Source organism: Trichechus manatus, unplaced genomic scaffold (genome assembly GCF_000243295.1).
Source record: "Trichechus manatus latirostris isolate Lorelei unplaced genomic scaffold, TriManLat1.0 scaffold00003, whole genome shotgun sequence".
Taxonomy (NCBI): Eukaryota; Metazoa; Chordata; class Mammalia; order Sirenia; family Trichechidae; genus Trichechus; species Trichechus manatus.
The window spans coordinates 35,628,724-35,648,344 of record NW_004443939.1 but is presented as its reverse complement, the minus strand read 5'-3'; the positions used below and the strand labels follow the sequence as shown (position 1 = coordinate 35,648,344).

The 19,621-nt window shown below is 40.2% G+C and overlaps 1 protein-coding gene across 4 annotated transcripts in view; it reads left to right on the top strand.

The window, feature by feature from the left end:
- Positions 1-19,621, top strand: part of MCOLN2 (mucolipin TRP cation channel 2) — an 84,725-nt gene that overhangs the window by 38,347 nt on the left and 26,757 nt on the right. For all 4 annotated transcript variants that reach the window (XM_023731599.1, XM_023731591.1, XM_023731595.1 and 1 more), the window contains exons 3-6: positions 5,499-5,672; positions 8,791-8,944; positions 17,675-17,759; positions 17,859-17,955. In XM_023731599.1, the coding sequence (XP_023587367.1) occupies positions 5,499-5,672; positions 8,791-8,944; positions 17,675-17,759; positions 17,859-17,955 (510 nt within the window). The remainder of the gene's footprint in view (positions 1-5,498; positions 5,673-8,790; positions 8,945-17,674; positions 17,760-17,858; positions 17,956-19,621) is intronic.

Sequence of the window (19,621 nt, the reverse complement as noted above, 5' to 3'; positions counted from 1 at the left end):
TGCATCTTAGATGGCCGCTTGCAAGCTTTTAAGACCCCAGATGCCACTCACCAAAGTAGGATGCAGAACATTTTCTTAATAAGCTTTGTTATGCCAGTTGACCTAGATGTCCCCTGAAAGCATGGTCCCCAGACCCCTACCCCTGCAACTCTGTCCCTTAAAGTGTTCGATTATATCCAGGAAACTTATTAGCTTTGGTTTAGTCCAGTTGTGCTGACTTCCCTGGTAGTATGTGCTGTCCTTCCCTTCACCTAAAACAATTCTTATCTACTATCTAGTTAGCAAATAACCCTTACCCTCCCTTCCCACCCTCGTAACCATCAAAGAATGTTTTCTTCTGTGTTTGAACCTTTTCTTGAGTTCTTATAATAGTGGTCTTATACAATATTTGTCTAAATATTGAGTAAATTCATTCAGCGTAATGTCCTCCAGATTCCTCCATGTTACAAGATGTTTCACGGCTTCATCATTGTTCTTTATCATTGCATGATATTCCACTGTGTGGATATACCATAATTTGTTTACGCATTCGTCCATTGATGAGCACCTAGGTTGTTTCCATCTTTTTGCTATTGTGAACAGTGCTGCAATGAACATGGGTGTGCATGTATCTATTCGTGTGACAGCTCTTATTTCTCTAGGTTATGTTCCAAGAAGTGGGATAGCTAGATCGTATGGTACTTCTATTTCTAGCTTTTTAAGGAAGTACCAAATCTATTTCCAAAGTGGTTGTACCATTTTACATTCCCACCAACAGTGTATAAGTGTTCCAGTCTCTCCATAACCTTTCCAGCATTTATTATTTAAAAAAATAATCTTAAACTTTTTAGCATAGTGCCTAGTTCTCAATCATAAGGGTTGTTATCGAACAGCATATACTATTGATCTTACCTACCATTGTATCTCGCCTTGGCACAGAGTAAGCACTCAGCAAAATTTGGTTAAAGTACTTATTTCATACGTGTGTGTGCTAATTTTTTTATGTGTCAGTATTTTTAATCAAACTTTGAAATATTTGTGGGCAAATTGGTTCTCTGATTTGCTTTCAAAAAGGACCATGACCTACAGGCACCACTGATAGACATCACGTGCTTAGAACCTTTAGCCTTCTTTTGCTTGATTTTCAGCACAGGTTGGATAGTGTAGGGCCTTTATTGGATGTTTTCCTTAGAATAGGTGCGTTTTAACAATTGCTTGATCCTTTGACTTGGAATTTGAGGAATGTGACATGATGAGACTTCGGTGCAAAAGCATGGCATCCATGTATATTCTGAAACAATAGTTGTCTTTCACAATTCTGGAAAGCTAGCACTTAAATTCTTTCTATAAGAATAGTCCTAAAGATAAATTTTTCTGCAGAAGGAAATTGTTTGTATAGAATAATAAAAAGAACTTTGGAGTTAGGCTTGACTTCCAGTCTAGTTTGGTGACTTGGGGAAATTTGCTTTTTTTGTTGTTAAATGCCGCCAAGTCAGTTCCAACTCATAGTGACCCCATGTACAATAGAACAAAACACTGCCCGGTCCTGTGCTATCATCAACAATCATTGCTATGTTTAAGCCCATTGTTGCCCCTTTGTGTCAGTCCATCTCGTCGAGAGTCTTCTTTTTCACTGACCCTCTACTTTACCAAGCATGATGTCCTTCTCCAGGGACTGGTCCCTCCTAGTTACATGTCCAGAGTAAGTGAGACGAAGTCTCACAATCCTCTATTCTAAGGAATACTTCTTCCAAGACAGATTCGTTTGTTCTTTTGGCAGTCTGTGGTATATTCAATATTCTTTGCCGATGCCATAATTCAGAGGCATCAATTCTTCTTTGATCTTCCTTATTCATTGTCCAGCTTTTGCATGCATATGAGATAATTGAAAATACTATGGCTCGAGTCAGGCACATCTTAGTCCTCAAAGTGACATCTTTGCTTTTTAACACTTTAAAGATGTCTTTTACAGCAGATTTGCTCAGTGCAATACTGTCTTAATTATCTAGTGCTGCTATAACAGAAATACTACAAGTGGATGGTTTTAACGAAGAGAAGTTTATTTCCTCACAGTCAAAGTAGGCTAAAAGTCCAAATTCAGGGCATCAGCTCCAGGAGAAGGCTTTTTCTCTCTGTTGGCCTTCTTCTCCTCGGTGTTCCCTCGAACTAGGACCTTGTCTGCGCAGGGACCCTGGTACAAAGGATGCGCTCTGTTCCTGGCACTGCTTTCTTGATGGTGTGAGGTCCCCCATTCTCTGCTTGCTTCCCTTTCCTTTTATCTCTTGTAAGCTAAAAGGTGGTGCAGGCCACACCCTAGGGAAACTCCCTTTACAGTGGATCAGGGATGTGACCTGGGTAAGGGCGTTGTTACAATCCCACCCTAATCCTCGTTAACATAAAATTACAATCACAAAATGGAGGCAAACCACACAATTCTGGGAATCATGGCCCAGCCAAATTGATACACACATTTTTTGGGGGACATAATTCAAACCATGACAAATACATAATTTGATTTCTTCACTGCTGCTTCTGTGGGTGTTGATGGTGGATCCAAGTGAAATGAAATCCTTGACAACTTCAATATTGTCTCTGTTTATCATGATGTTGCTTATTGGCCAAGTTGTGAGGATTTTTGTTTTCTTTATGTTGAGATGTAATCCACATTGATGGCTGTAGTCTTTACTCTTCATTATTAAGTGCTTCAAGTCCTCTTTGTTTTCAGCAAGCAAGGTTGTGCCATCAGCATATCGAAGGTTGTTGATGAGTCTTCCTCCAATCCTGATGTCCCATTCTTCTTCATATAGTCCAGCTTCTTGGATTATTTGCTCAGCATACACATTGAATAAGCATGGTGAAAGGATACAACTCTGATGCACACCTTTTTTGATTTTAACTACGCAGTATCCCCTTGTTCTGTTTGAAGAACTGCCTTTTGATCTATGTACAGGTTCTGCATGAGCACAATTAACTGTTCTGAAATTCCCATTCTTCGCAATGTTATCCATAATTTGTTACGATCCACACAATCGCATGCCTTTGCATAGTCAATAAAACACAAGCAAACATCTTTCTGGTAGTCTCTGCTTTCAGCCAAGATCATCTGAGTTCAGCAATGATATCCCTTGTTCCATGTGCTCTTCTGAATCTGGCTTGAATTTCTGGCATTTCCCTGTTGATGTACTGCTGCAGCCATTTTTGAATTATCTTTGGCAATTTAATGAGGCTAAATCTCAGTTTCTATATATGTAAAGTAGAGATAACAGTAGTAACATTTTTATAGAGTTGAAGTGGTAAATGAGATAATGTACATAAAGCAGTACAAGCCTGGAGTATAATAATTGTTGGAAAACGGTAGCTATTGTTTTTATTATTAAACCTTTTTTAAAAAGTCAGACAAAATTTAAAGCTGAAAATTATAAACAACTTTAAAAAATATATGCCAGTTTGCATATACAAATCAACATCTGTTTCATCTGAATGGTTCAGTTATTGACTTATTTATATGACTTATTTATTGCCATGCAGATGTATCATTGAACCACAGAATGACAGGAAATGACAGAACTGCCAGAGTCATCTAGTTAAAGTTGCTAATTCCACACATGAAGAAGCAGCGTCCCAAACTGCTTTGGTGACTTAGTCAATATTACCCAGTTCTAATAAGTGGAAGGGTAAGGACTTGGGGCAAACTTTCTAGACTGTCACTGTCCTAAGAGGAAGCCCGGAAGAGATGATGTGGGTAGATGGGGAAGAAAGTGTGGGATAGGGTCTGCAGAGGTGTGACTTCCCTTTCTCTACTGCTTGTGTGTACATTTGTGCACACGTGTGTACATGGGAGAGAGAGGGGAAGTGGGGCTGGGAGAAAGAGCGAGAGAGCATGTGTGTGTAGCTTACTGACCTTTTGTAAACTTTTAGCATCCACTAATTTTCCCCACTTACTGGGTTTCAAAAAGAAAACTCCCTTCAGTATGTACTACACCTCAACATAAGGAAAGCAAAAATCCTCACAACTGGGCCAATAAGCAATATCAAGATAAACAGAGAAAATATGGAAGTTGTCAAGGATTTCATTTTACTTGGATCCGTAATCAATGCCCATGGAAGCAGCAGTGAAGAAATAAAACTATGTATTGCACTGGGCAAATCTGCTGCAAAAGACGTCTTTAAAGTGTTAAAAAGCAAAGATGTCACTTTGAGGACTAAGGTGTGCCTGACTCAAGCCATGGTATTTTCAGTCACCTCATATGCATGTGAAAGCTGGACGATGAACAAGGAAGGCTGAAGAAGAGTTAATGCATTTGAATTATGGTATTGGTGAAGAATATTGAATATACCATGGACTGCCAGAAGAACAAACAAATGTGTCTCGGAAGAAGTACAGCCAGAATGTTCCTTAGAAGCGAGGATGGCGAGACTTTGTCTCACTTACTTTGGTCATATTATCAGGAGGGACCAGTCCCTGGAGAAGGACATCATGCTTGGTAAAGTAGAGGGTTAGTGAAAAAGTGGAAGACCCTCAACAAGATGGATTGACACAATGGCTACCAGTGGGCTCTAACTTAGCAATGATTGTGAGGATGGCGCAGGACTGGGCAATGTTTCATCCGGTTGTACATGGGGGGGCTATGAGTTGGAACCAATTTGACAGCATGTAACAACAACAACAACAAGAAAACTTTAAGCAGAAAGAATACTTTCGCTCCCGGTTATGAGAAACCTTGGGTGCCTAACCTTGTGCCAGGATACTGTATGAGGAGGAATAAGTAGGAGTTACATCTCTAGAAGGTGATGCTTGGGGACATTGAATTCATTTGACATCATATAGATAAAGCAAGCTCTGTTCTCCTTTCGTGTGTTTCAATAACTGTAGATCTTGGAGGTGGAACCTCTTTTTTTAGGTGTAAATCTTGTAAGAGAATTTTTGCAGAGCTGGATTATTTGAATTCCTTTGACAGCTATTATTTCCTAACTGGAGTAAGGATCCTACATGGCCACTTTTCAAAAGTATTTTTAAAAGCCACATGCAAACTATAGTTGTGATTTTTAAAAAAGAACTTGTGATTTCTAAATGTCAAATCAATGAGGTGTGATTTATGGCTTTAGCAAATATATCAATTTTTAAAACAATTAATTTGAAATCTCAAGTATGAGAAAAATGCATTCAGAGTTAACTGATTTGGGTTCTTCTTTTTTCCCTTAATTAAGGACCAGTAGGGTCTTAGTCATTGGGAGTGGTAATATTTGCGAGTTTTATGTTACTTTCAGTTGCTGATGTACTTAATGAGGCCATTTTTTCATTTGGGCTTGTATTTTGACATTGATGCTGTTGATATAAACCAAAGAAGTGAGACTTTCCTTACTGATGTTTATAGGTGAGAATTTCTCAAACTGAGTGGGAACAGAGGGCAAAAGTGTAAGAAAAGTAAAAATGTGTAGTGGTATTCATGATGATAAGGCACCTGCCTTCCTTGGCAAATGGTGATATTCATATAATCCTATTTAATTCTCTTTTCTAGCTTGTTCGTTTTGGTTTAAGTAATCAGTTGGTGGTTGCTTTCAAAGAAGATTCCACTGTTGCTTTTAAGCACTTGTTTTTGAAAGGATATTCTGGCATAGATGAAGATGACTATAGCTGCAGTGTGTATACTCAAGAGGACACCTATGAGAGCATCTTTTTTGCTATTAATCAGGCAAGTGTTTCACTGTGAATGATCTATACTTTAAGAATATATTGATACTTTGCCTTGTTGTCTTAGCAAAAAAAAATTATACATGTATTGAAATGTTCTAAAGTAAATTATAGTCTGCCAAAAGTGGTTTATTGCTATGTCTGTAATTATATTTTCACACCAAACCCTATTTTAAGTTTTTCTTTAAAGTTTATCTTTTTTATTTATACCTTCACACCTACTACCTTTGGGAGATTACTTTACCCTAGACCAAATAGCCAAGAGTAGATTTATAATCTTGGAAGGTTTGATGAGTGAGATACCAAATCTAAGATTCTAGAGTCCCTATTTTGCTGTTTTAGCATTAATAATCCTGGCTGAATCTTAAGAATATGCAGTATGATATGATATAGTTATATATAGGCAAATATGTCAAGGATCCCTGGTGGCACAAAGGTTAAGTACTTGACTGCTAACGAAAGGCTGTTTGAACCCACCCAGCGGCTCTATTTGAGGAAGACCTGGCAATCTGCTCCCATAAAGATTACCACCTAGAAGACCCTATGGGGCAGTTCTACTCTGTCACATGGGGTTTCTATGAGTCAAAATTGACTTGCCGGCACCTAACTACAACAGGCAGGTATGAGAATTAAAGAAAGCATTTAGGGGAGTGTTTTAGACCCTCTAGAGAAGCAAAACCAGTGAAGCGCTTATATCAAGGAAATGGCTCATGTGGTTGTAGAGGCTGGAAAGTCCCAAGTCCATGAGTCAGGCTTGAGGCTTCTCCTGACTCATATAGCTGCAAGGGCTGGTGAACCCAAGATCGGCAGGTCAGACAGCAAGCCTCTGGCTCACAGGCTGTGGTGGCCGACAAATCCCAAGATCAGCAGGTAAGATGGCAGGCTACTGGCTCACAGGCTGCAGAGGCTGAAGAATCCCAAGATTGACAGGGAAGCTGCTAGCTCAAGTCCCAAGAACTGGAGGTCAGATGAACAGGACTCAGCTGCAGGATCCAGGGTGACCAAAAGTGAGCAAGTTTTGCCAGAAAGTCCACATATATTGGATGCATGCAGCAGCCACAAGGAAACTCCCTTCCATCTGATTGGCTGCTCATAACAGATCTCATCATGGAGGTGATTACATTATATCACATCTCATTATGGAAGTGATTACATCATTACATAGCTGCCAAACTACATCATCACTGCCAAACTACATCATCACTGCCAAACCACTGAGAATCATAGCCCAGCCAAGTTGACACACAACCTTAACCATCACAGGAGAGAGAATATATTTTTATTCTCTTTCATTAATTCATTAAATAAATAAATATTTTAGTACCCAGTGTGTATCAGGTACTGTTCTAGACACTGAGGATATAGCAGTGAATAAAACAGACAAAAACTCTGCCCTTGTTGAATCTTATTTTAGTGGGGAGAACCAGAGAAATGAAAAGAAGCTAAATGTTTAAACCCTTCCCTGACCCAGTTAAAAATTTTTAAAAATTTTTTGTTAATATTATGTTTTTTCATTAATAAAATGCATGGAATGCATGCTGCATCATTGAGTGTGTCTGATTTTTTTGTAGCTAGTGTGGATTTTTTGTCTCCTTCCCAAAACAAAAATCCTACCCTTCAGAGTCCAGTGGGATACACAATGTCCCACTAATTCTACCCCAGAGTCCCCCAGAGTCCGGTGGGACATATATGTCCCAAGTAAAAATTTTCAGAATTTTAGTTTTCCTACCAGAAATGTACATACATCATACAATACCCTTTAAAAACAGTAATTTGAGGCACATGCCTGTTTCTTCAGTTTCAAACTGTCATACAGGCCTTCACCTAGTGGCAGCATACACTCTCAATAGGAAAGCTGCTTCCCAAGAAACCTGAGAGACCCAAAATGTATGTGGGAGCTATAATGTCCCATGGTCATGATAGTATCAAATGCTGGCTCTCTGAAAGCACCGCAGAAAAACATGGTGATAATGAAAGCTGAGCTTAGAGTTTTATAGCAATAACGGAGATACTATCTTGACAAGTCTCAGTAGTGGGTGGGGAGGGCAAAGTCCGGATAAAGGTTTTGGGGTCTGGTTTAAGGTGGATCTTTCAGTGGGGGAGGAGCTTTATTAGAATGGGATGATGATCCTGATAGAGTGGTTTAGGATTCTTTGACACAGCAAGGTGAGGGTTTAGGGGGTTTCAAAGAGTCTTGGAGTTGTTACCAGACTAAATCTTCACATTGATATTAAATCAGAAATGGATTTAAACAAATGAGTTTTTCAGATGTTCCTGAAATGATCAGTATGATTCTGTACAACTTTTATGTTCCTGGATAAGAGTTTCCTGGAACTGTAAAGTCATATTAATGAAGATAGGGGCCTAGTAAAACCTGTCGGTGCAGATAGCAAAAGACTGAAGTATGTGAGTTGTGGAATATGGCTGGCTCAGGTCCTCCTTGGGATGTCAGAAAGTGGTAACTGCTATGGAACAAAGCAGAGGACGACTCGGAAGTGCCTGAGTGGAGTGATGGGTGTTTGCATTTTCATGGAGGTGGTGAGCAAAGGCCTCACTGAGAAGGTGATATTTGAGTCAAGACTTGAAGGAGTGAATCATGCAGATGGATATCTGGAATGCTAGGCAGAAGGTACAGCAAAAGCCTGAGGCAGAAGTATGCCTGGTCGGCTCTAGGAACTGCCTGGAGGCCAGTGTGGTTGGGGCAGTAGTTATCAGTGAGGTCAGAAAGATAAGGAAGGACCTTGGCTTTGGGTCTGAGTGAAATGGGGAGCATCTGTTAGCATGTTTACTTGAGTTTTGAGTCCTGTGAGGCAGTGTGCTCCTGCACAACCTGAGAAAATTACCTTGTGTTATTTTAATTTGGGGAGTTCTATTGTGCTAACCAAAAGGTAGGCAGTTTGAATCCACCAGGCGCTCCTTGGAAACCCTATGGGGAAGTTCTACTCTGTCCTATAGGCTCACTATGAGTCGGAATCGACTCAATGGCAATGGGTTTGGTTTTTTTTTTTTTTTAATTGATACAAGCATTAAAAAATAGCTAAAAGTATATCCCATATGCTATAACTTCTGATCAAACATTTAAAAACTCATATGTGTTTTTATTTAACTATTTTTAATAGTATCATCATCTAAAGAACATAACCCTGGGGACTGTTGCGTATGGAGAAAATGAAGACAATAGAAATGGCTTAAAAGTCTGTAAGCAGCATTACAAGAAAGGGACCATGCTTCCTTCTAATGAGACACTGAATATTGACAGCGATGTTGAGACAGGTAATGCACTGATCATTTGATTACATTATGCTGTTATCATCTCTGTGGTAAGAGCAAAAATGCCCTGGTGTGTTGGCAACCCAAATGGAACAACTTTGCTTTTGTGAGAGCTAGCCTATTAGAGGAGTCACTTTAGCATTTGCCTGCAAAGGGCTTTGACTCAGAAAACTGTGCAACTATAAACCAGGGACAGCGTTCTGGATATCTTTAGTGCAATTCAGGATTGTTGGGTTTAGAGTGACATAGGTGTTTCCTGTTTGTTTCGATTTTTCCTCCCATGAAGAAACATTTAGACTTTTTGAAAAAAAGAAGGGCCGGTATTTATTAAATGAAATAATGTGTGTAAAAATGCTTTGAACCCTTGTTTTTATTATTTGTAGAATATGTAAATGCTCTTCAAAGTTGAATTGTGATTAGCAACTCATTTTCTCTTTTAGAAGATTGCTTAGCAAAAAGTTAACAGCAAATCAAGAAGAATTGTTTTGTGATACTCTGTTAAGGGTCGCTATGAGTCGGAATTGATTCCATGGCAAAGGGTTTGGTTTTTCTTACTCTGTTAAGAATATAAAAGCACACCAGTGTAAATGCAAAGTGTTTGACTTAAGACTCTGGGGGTTTTGTCATTCATTCAACAAACATCTGGTGTTGAATGAGTGCCCCAGGCACTCCCAGCTTTATGTACAGGGGTTGCAAAGATTAATCAAAAAATGGCTCCTCACGTTAGTAGTCAGCCGTTCAGGAGTGGAGGTTCCAGTAGCGATTACAGTTTGGAATAGTCTCATTAAAATGAAAATGTCACACAGTTCATTTGACCGTATTATCTATAATCTGATCTTAAGGTACCTTGGTAACACAGCAGACCACCCCTGTAAGACAGAGGTTCTACTCACTCTCCATGTGCTGCCTGTTCAGAATCTCTTCATGATTAAATGTGTCCCATGCTCTTGACTCCAGTAGCAGCTTCTAAACCACAGCCATCAGGGGCCTATGCAGTCTCTGCCTCCCAGGTTTGTTTCAGAGACCAGATAGGTGAAGGTCTTAGTTCTAAGTGATAAAAATGTTCGTGGTCTTATTGCCCCAGGGACTTCTGTTTTCCTGCCATCTTTTTGGCAGCCAGTCTACAGGCACTCATCCTGTTCCAGCCTCAGTCTTTTACCTGGTGCCTTCAGCTGTGCTTCTCCCTGTGGGTTTATAATAACTGAGATAGGAGCCCGTGATAGGTGGGGCTGAGGGTTTGTCTAGTGACCCGCGGCTTCAGGTAAGCCATTGGCCACTTACCGTTTTAAAAATGGGCAACTCAAATTGAATGCACCATTTGATAGTTTTCCAGTGATTCATAAGCTGTTTTCCCCAATTGATTTTTCTTGGAAAATCAAGTAAAGAAATGTGGCCAAAATCAATATAAGTGGCTAGGTAACACAAGCAGTGTCAGAAAGTAGGTTTGCTTTCCTGACCATGAAACAGTGGTGCCCTGTTAATTCTCTTTCAGTCAGAATATGGAATCATTTTAACCAAATGGAGAGAACTTGTCATTAATTTGACTTTAAGAGAGACTGTTTAACCAGATTAATTGCATTTCTTGACTTATTATATATAACTTGTCAAAGAGAACCTTTTGACATATCCATTCAAGAGATATAAAAAATATTTTAAAAATACTTAATACTGGAGTTTAGATTTTCTTCTCTTAGACACATTCAAGGAAGCCTGCAGATGATATGCACAGGAATTGAATTTAACCTCATTGTTGCATTTTAAACTTACAGTTTAAGTAGGTGAATTAGTAGAAGCTGCTCTAAATTGAAGGAGCCCTGGTGGCACAGTGGTTAAAGCACTCGGCTGCCAACCTAATTGTTGACAGTTAAAACAAACCAGCCGTTCTACAAGAGACAGATGTGACAGTCTGCTTCTGTAAAGATTTACAGCCTTGGAAACCCTATGGGACAGTTCTACTCTGTCCTGTAGGGTCGTTATAAATTGGAGTTGAAGCCACAGCAACGGGTTTAGTTTTTTTGGTTTGGTTCCAGTTTTGCTACTCATTATGAATTTTGCATGATCCGTACTAGTTAGAGAGTCATCCTTCAGTGTGCTAAATGCAGAGATTTGTCTGAATGCCTTGCTTTCCCAGTGGGTTTAGAGTTAGCCGCACAACTTCCGTGCAAATCAAGCTGAATGTTTCTCTCAATTCACGCTGCGGCCATGTCCCTCCCATTCCTGCCTCTAGGGCTGCATCTTTCCAGCTCAGCCTCACTGGGAAGAGTTTATGAATCCTGTTAAAAAAGATTTTTCTTACAACATTTGGGTGGCTATCATTCTAATACAGTGTTTTGCTTTCTGTAGCACATATTAAACAATTTCTTATGTTCTCCCTTCCAGATTTGCTTAGCATAAGACATTCTCTCCATTTCATCATTTTCCCTGCTGTTTTAAAGACATTATTGTATCCACTCTCCCTTTGTCTCTCATAGGGTTTTTACTTCCTTTGCTGGAGTAATCTGCTCTGTGAGTGACATTTGTTCAGTCATGAGACCTTTACTGTACATACCAGTTCTGTTTGAGGCTGGATGTTTTACTTAGGGCTTTTGCCCTCTGGGTCTGCTTTTTTCTTCTTCCTTCCTTTCTTCTTCTTTTTTTAAATCTCAGTTCTTAGGTTTTGCTGCCACCAGGTGATTGGCCGCCTCAGTAGCGCCGACTATAGTGTAAGGACTACAAGCCTTCCAAGAGTTCCGAATGTGTATTTAGATAAAGTGTAACTATAATTTCAAACAAACCGATCCAAAATTTGAACAGTGAACTAGATTTTTAGAGGGCAAAATTTACAAACAGTGACAAATAACAAACAAAATGCTGTCATATCTCTCTGAACCTAAGATGTACCACCAGGCCAAAGGGCTTCTCTTAATTCATGCCAACAAACAAACTTCAACCGAGCCCCGAACTGCCCTGAAATCCTACGGAAATCCCTTAGCTCTCATCCTCGCTCTAAGGTGATGATTGCTTGTCTTCTCTCTCGTTATAGTGCTCCATGCCTTCTTCTCTTCATCGCTTCCAGCTGATAACCTTGCTTCATGGTCATTGGAGGAAAAAGAATAAAAGCCCCCAGAGTACAATGCCCTCACTTCTTGCTGCACATCTTCAAAGCTCCTTGCATAGCTTCCCTCCTCTGCTTTTTACCCTCACGTTACAGAAGTACAGATGAAAAGACCACAGTTAAAGCACCTGAGCACCAGCTCTCAGCCCTTTCAGCTTCTGAGGAACAACCTCTTTTCTCTCTGGCATCTATATACTGATGGCATCCAACTTTACATCTCTAACCTGAATTCTCCCCTGGGCTCAAGATTCCTCATATAGTTGTCTACTTGACAACTCCACTATGATGTCTGTCGTAGATTGAATTGTGTCCCCTAAAAATACGTGTCAACTTGGTTAGGTCATGATTCCCAGTATTGTGTGGTTGTCCTCCATTTTGTGATTGATATAATTTTCCTGTGTATTGTAAATCCTAATCTCTGCCTGTGGTTAATGAGGCAAGATTAGATTATGTTAAAGAGGATTAGGGTGGGATGTAACAACCTTGCTCAGGTCACACCCCTGATCCAATGTAAAGGGAGTTTCCTTGGGGTGTGGCCTGCACCACTTTTTATCTTACAAGAGATAAAAGGAAACGGAAGCAACTAGAGAGTGGGGGACCTCGTACCACCAAAAAAGCAGCACCAGGAGCAGAGCGTGTCCTTTGGACCAGAGGTTCCTATGCAGAGAAGCTCCTAGATCAAGGGAAGAATGATGACAAGGACCCTCTTCCAGAACTACAGAGAGAGAAGGGCTTCCCCTGGAGCTGACGTCCTGAATTTGGACTTCTAGCCTACTAGACTGTGAGAAAATAAATTTCTGTTTGTTAAAGCCATCCACTTGTGGTATTTCTGTTATAGCAGCACTAGATAACTAAAACAATGTCTAATAGGGATTTCAAACCTGATGTGTCCAAACAGACCATTTTGAACCTCCCTCACCTCCCCACCTGTCTTAATTATCTAGTGCTGCTATAACAGAAATACCACAAGTGGATGGCTTTAACAAACCGAAATTTATTCTCTCGCAGTCCGAATTCAGGGTGCCAGTACCAAGGGAAGGCTTTCTGTCTCTGTCTTCTGTGGGGGAAGGTCCTTGTCATCAATCTTCCCCTGGTCTAGGAGCTTCTCAGCTCAGGGACCCTGGGTCCAAAGAATGTGCTACACTCTCAGCTCTTCTTGCTTGGCGGTATGAGCTCTGTCTTAGTCATCTAGTGCTGCTATAACAGAAATACCACAAGTGGATGGCTTTAACAAAGAGAAGTTTATTCTCTCACAGTCCAGTAGCCTAGAAGTCCGAACTCAGGGCGCTGGCTCCAGGGAAAGGCTTTCTCTCTCTGTCAGCTCTGGAGGAAGGTCCTTGTTAGCAGTCTTCCCTTGGTCTGGGAGCATCTCAGCGTGGGAACCTCAGGGATATTACCTGAGTAAGGGTGTTACAATCCCACCCTAATCCTCTTTAACATAAAATTACAATCACAAAATGAAGGACAACCACACAATACTGGGAATCATGACCCAGCCAAATTGATGCACACATTTTTGGGGGGACATAATTCAGTCCCTGAGAAGGTCCTTCGCCTCTCTGCTCGATTCTCTTTTATATCTTAAAAGAGATTGACTCAAGATACAACCTAATCCTGTAGATTGAGTCCTGCCTCATTAACATAACTGCCTGTAATCCTGCCTCATTAACATCATCAAAAAACCCGTTGCTGTCGAGTCGATTCCAACTCATAGCGACCATGGATTAACATCAGAGAGGTTAGGATTTACAGCACATAGGAAAGTTATACCAGATCACAAAATGATGGGCAACTGCACAATACTGGCATCATGGCCTAGCCAAGTTGACACACATTTTAGGGGGATACAGTTCAATCCATAACATCACCCCTGGCCCAACCTGGGTTTTTATGTTTGTTTGTTTGTTTTTTATCTTAGTCTTCCTCATCTCAGAAAATGGTACCAGCTTTTCATATCAAACCACAGTATTCCCAATTGTTGAAGCCCCAAACCTGAATTCGATTTCTCCAATTCCACTGCACTGCCACCACCGTAGTCCAAGTCACCATCATCTCTTGCTTAGACTCGCCTCCCTGCTTTGAGTCTTGCTTCTACCACCCCTGCCTTGCCCCACAGCACCTGGGGTTATATTTTTAAAAACATAAATCGGATCATGTCAGTCCTTGGCTTAAAAGACATTAGAGACTTCCCATTCCACTTAGAATTAAAATCCACAAATCCCTAGAGGAGCAAGCCATCTACCTGCCTCCCCAAGCCCCTTACACACCTGTCTCCATTTTTCTGTTCTAGCATCCTGTCTCTTTCTTGGACAAGCCAAGCTTTTTCTTACCTGAGAGACTTTGTGCTTGTTTTTGTTTTTCTACTCAGAGCACTCCCCTGAATCTACACATAGATAGTCCTTTTTCCTCTCTCAGTTTCAGTTCAAATGTTGTCATAACCTCAAAGCCCTTCTCTGACCACCTTGTCTCTGGTAGGGCTACCCCACCTATACACTCTCCTTAGTCACTTTACCCTATCTTCACAGTACTTCTCACAATGTGAAATTATCTTGTATATATTTTTTGCTTATTGTTCCTCGTCCCCACTAGAATGTAAAAGCTCCACAAAGATACTGACCTTGTCTGTTCTGTCCATTGCTTTACCTTCAGTACCTAGGACAGAGCCTGGTTTATAAAGGCTCTTAGCAAACTTACTGAATAAATGAATGAGTCTGGTAGGGGGCCTGTGTCTTTTGATGTTCTTCTGAAATATGTGCTTAGGCATCAGCCTCATACTTGAACCAGTGAAGAGCTCAGGTTCTGGAGCTAGACACATGTAGATTTAAATTCTGGTTTGCCACTAGCTAGCTGTGTGACCTTGGGGAAGTTTCTTGATCTTTCTGTGTCTTGCTTTCTTCATCTGTAAAATGGCAGCAGTAGTACCTATCTCACAAAGTTGTTTGGAGAATTAAACAAGATGATGCCTTAAATGAGAGAGCATATAAAGCCTGTAGCACAATGCCTGGTACAGAAAACGGTGAAGACATTTCATATTAAACCATAATATTCCTGTCTTTGTTATCTTGTGCTGCTATAACAGAAATACTACAAGTGGATGGCTTTAACAAAGGGAAATTTATTCTCTCAGTCTAGGAGGCTAGAAGTCCAAATTCAGGGTGCCATCTCCAGGGGAAGGGTTTCTGTCTCTGTCAGCTCTGGGGGAAGGTCCTTGTCATCAATCTTCCCCTGGTTGAGGAGCTTCTCAGTGCAGGAACTCTGGGTCCAAAGGGCGCTCTACTCTCCTGGCTCTTGTTTCTTGGTGGTATGAGGTCCCCAGGTCTCTCTGCTCCCTTCTCTCTTTTATATCTCAAAAGAGATTGACTTAAGACATAACTTATTCTTGTAGATTGTGTCCTGCCTCATTAACATAACTGCCTCTAATCCTGCCTCATTAACATCATAGAGGTAAGATTTACAACACATAGGAAAATTATATCAGATGACAAAATAGTGGACAGTCACACAATACTGGGAATCATGGCCTAGCCAAGTTGACATACATTTTGGGGGGACACAATTCAATCCATAACAATTCCTAATTGCTCAAGCCTCAAGTTTGAATTTGATTTTTACATTTCCACTGCTACCTCCATAGTCCACAGAGTAATTGCCCAGTACATTTTTGCTATTTTTATGATTATCAGTTTTCTCATGTCAGAAAACAAGTTTCTTTTGATTAACCTACCTCACTGTATCAATTGAGGTTCAGTCAGGAAAACCAACACTGAATTTCTTGATGCTAATATTTCATTTACCAAACAAAGAGACATGCCCCCTCTGGAATCTGCTTTTCTTAAATATTGTGCCTGTTGAGTTACCTGTTGAGCTCTGTGTCCGCATTTTGGGCTCTGAAAGCCAAATTTTCATATTGGCACATATTTTGAATGCCAACTGTATGCTAGGCAAAGAGTGTTTAACAAAGTGCAACATAGTTGTGCACTTGCCCTCAAAGACCTTCAACTGTAGTTGAAGGGATAGATAAATGAATAGAGAATTCCACTTGTGGAATAACACCCTTAAAGAATTAGCCATTAGACTACCAAGATTTCTTGAGCTCCTACAGAGTGTCAGGCACTGTATTAGACCCTGACTTTTCAAAGGCAGCATGGAGGGACAGCAACAATCTGGGTGAGAGTCAGCCAGGCTGCTCTATCACCAGATCTGTCCTATGTCTTTCTGACCTTGAGGTATTCACCTTCTTTAGACCACCTCAGTTTTCTGCCCTGTACAACAAGGGTTTTGGGCTACAAAATAACGAAGCTAATTCTTATGTAAGGCTCCGGGAATCTTCTTTTAAGTTTGCAGCTCATAATTTGTTTTTATTTGAATTCAACCAAAATTCCTTTCCTTTCTTTTTTTATTTTGAACAAGTGTTAGAGGAAAGTTGAAAAACAGCACACAAAGATTTATTGTAGAGGCAATCTCTGGATTATGAACGAGTACCATTCCTAAATCTGTCTTTAAGTCGTTTGTACGTAAGTTGGAGCAATTAGGTACAGTTTGTATCTACCGCCAGTTAGTCAAATGTTTGTCTTAGTATATAGTATACCTTTCTCTGCATAAAAAGCATTAAAGAAACACTTCCAGAAACACTCAAACATCTTTAACATAATAATACAGTAATAATAATAGTTTTGATACATATCACAAAGTAGCGCCCATTTGTTATTACCAACCATTGTACGTACCTCAAAGTTTTAATGTAATAGGCTTTATGGGGATTGGTTCATAACTATGGGTTGTTCATAACCATGAGGACTGCTTGTATATACTTCATCCAGATTTCCCAAATGCTAACATTTTGCCACATGTGTTTTATCATTTTTCCTATGTACTTCTCCAAAACAAATGCATTCTCGTGAGTAACCAGCATACAATATTCAAAACCTGGAATTAACATTGATACGACATTATAAACCATGTTCACATTTCGTCGATTGTCCTAATGTCCTTTATTAGGATGAAGCTGCTGCTGCTTATTTATTGCTGTGGTTCAGAATCCTGCCCACTGCATTTAGTTGTCATGTCTCTTTGTTGTTGTTAGGTGCTGTCGAGTAAATTTTTGACTCCTAGCCACCCCATGGTGACAGAGTAGAACTGCCCTATAGGTTTTTCTAGGCTGTAATCTTTGTAGAAGCAGATCGCCGGGTCTTTTTGCCTCAGAGTTGCTGGGTGGGTTTGAACCGCTGAGCTTTGGGTTAGCAGCTGAGGGCTTAACTGTTGCACCAACAAGGCTCCTTCATGTTTTGTTCCTTTAACCTGGTACAAAATTGGCATTCTATTTATGATCTTGACATTTTTGAAGAATAGCATGAGTAGAATGCCCCTCACTTTGGGTTTGTCTGTTTTTTCATGAGGTCATGCATTTTTGTCAGTAATGCTGCACAAATAATGTCTGTCTCAGTGCATCATATCAAGGGGCGCATGACTTCTGTTCTCACTGTAAGGTTACTATTCTTCCCATTGTAATTAGTAAGTATCTTGTGGGGAGAAACTTTGAAATGTTGTCTGTATCCTGCCTTTCATGAGCTTTTGCATACTAGTTTTTGCATCTGATTCTTGCCTGAAATCAGTCTTTACTCATTCTTTTATTGGCCCAGAGTGTATTCACTTAAGCCTTCAGGTCCTCAGCAAGAACCCTCAGGACTGGAAGAACTCATCATTCTTCTGCCTGGAATTTTATCGGTAAGTTTAAGTCTTTTAAGTCTCATTTCCCAAGGGAGTAGGGAGTAATGTGGTAGCCTATGACCATTCATTACCTACTGATAATTTTTTTTTCCTCAGGCTTTTACAAATTGAAATCTCCTTTCAGCTCAAAGGCATTGACCTTCAGACAATTCGCTCCCGCGAGTTACCGGACTGTTACGTCTTTCAGAATAGGGTAAATGTCTTTGTTTTACTAAAGCCATTTTTGTCATCTTTCTGTTTGCCTTTCGTAGATCAGAGTGTAAAGCACAGCAGCCTGTAAGTGTATTAAACTCACTCACATTTAAAATCATTTTAATGACGCTTTATAGCCCTGATGATCCAGAGATCATCAACTTCTGAAAACAAAGCGAGCTCTTTCCACCTTTTTAAAACTAGATTTCTGGGTTGAAAAGAGGAATTTTTGAAATTGGCTTTGACCTGCTATTCTCCTCACATATAATAAAATCGCTTGTCATGACTGTTTTAAGTATTAATAATGTCTTTTCCACCTTCAGAGGAAGTTCTTTGCAAATAAGTAGCAAATGTTTTTAAACCTCGTGCCAGAAGCTGCCACCCTGACCTGAAGGCTAGTTTGCAAAGGAACGATTGTTGCTCCTTTTATTTTGGGAGGGGGCGTGTGCAGTACAAGAGACTGTTCACTTTTGTGGGGAGAGCAAATTGCCTTCTCACTTATATGAAGTTTCATGCTTTATTTATTAGTTAATGTTTATTGAGGACTAAGGTGAATGCTAAGGTATAAGCTGTACAAAACTGTCTTTTAGCAATTCAGAAGGATGCTTCATTCAGCAACATGCAATAAGTACTTAATGAGTCCCTACTATGTGCCAAGTATTTTGCTATACCCTAGAGAAACACAATAGCCATAACAATGGACTCAAGCATACCAAAGATCATGCAGATGGTACAGGACCAGGCAACATGTCTTTCTGTTATACATAAGGTTGCCATGATTCAAAGCCTACTCAAGGGTAACTAACAACAACAGAGAAACAGTGGCCCTTGGGAAACTGATCGCCTAGTGGAGAAGACATATAGCGGAAAAAAAAGTAACTAGAGAAATAAAAGTAATTACAAATGGTGATACTGTAGTAAGGAAGAATGACTTCAGTGGAGACGAGCATGATAATTCGCCTTAGGGTAGGCAAGAGGAGCAGGAAGGATCTGGATGGACAAGGAGAGGCAGGAGAGGTGCATGGAGGAGTGAGATCAGCAAAGGGCAAGATCATTTATGACTATGTCGGGCATGGTAAACAGTGTGAATTTTTAAAAATTGGCTTTCATTTTTTTTTACTTCTGTCTGCTTTAAGAAGTTTCCTGGGTGGCTTAAATGGTTTACACTTGACTGCTAATCTGCTAATCTAAAGGTTGGCAATTCAAACTCACCCAGTGGCACTGCAGAAGAAAGGCCTGGTGATCTGCTTCCATAAAGATTAGAGCCAAGAAAACCCAATGAAGCAGTTCTACTTTGTAACACTGGGGGTTGCCATGAGTGGGAATCAACTTGATGGCAATGGGTTTGGGTTTTGTTTGTTTCTGTTTTCTGCTTTAAGGTTATAAAGGCTTGAGAGAAGTATGTTAGGGCTTCTCCTTGGGGAAGTAGAGATCTTGAGCATCCAAGGTTAGTGGAGGTTTAATTATAGCTTACAGGTATAGAAGTGAGGCCCGTATGGTTTAATTCTTGAGCTTCTGGTTTGGTCATAATGATGTTATTGGAGTACACAGAATATGCTTTGTGTTCAGAGGTGCTAAGGCACAGGTAGATTTGTCCACAGATCACCTACACGTTCAGCTCTCCAGGTTCTCTGCCTGTGAATTTTTTGGATTTCATAATGTGTTCA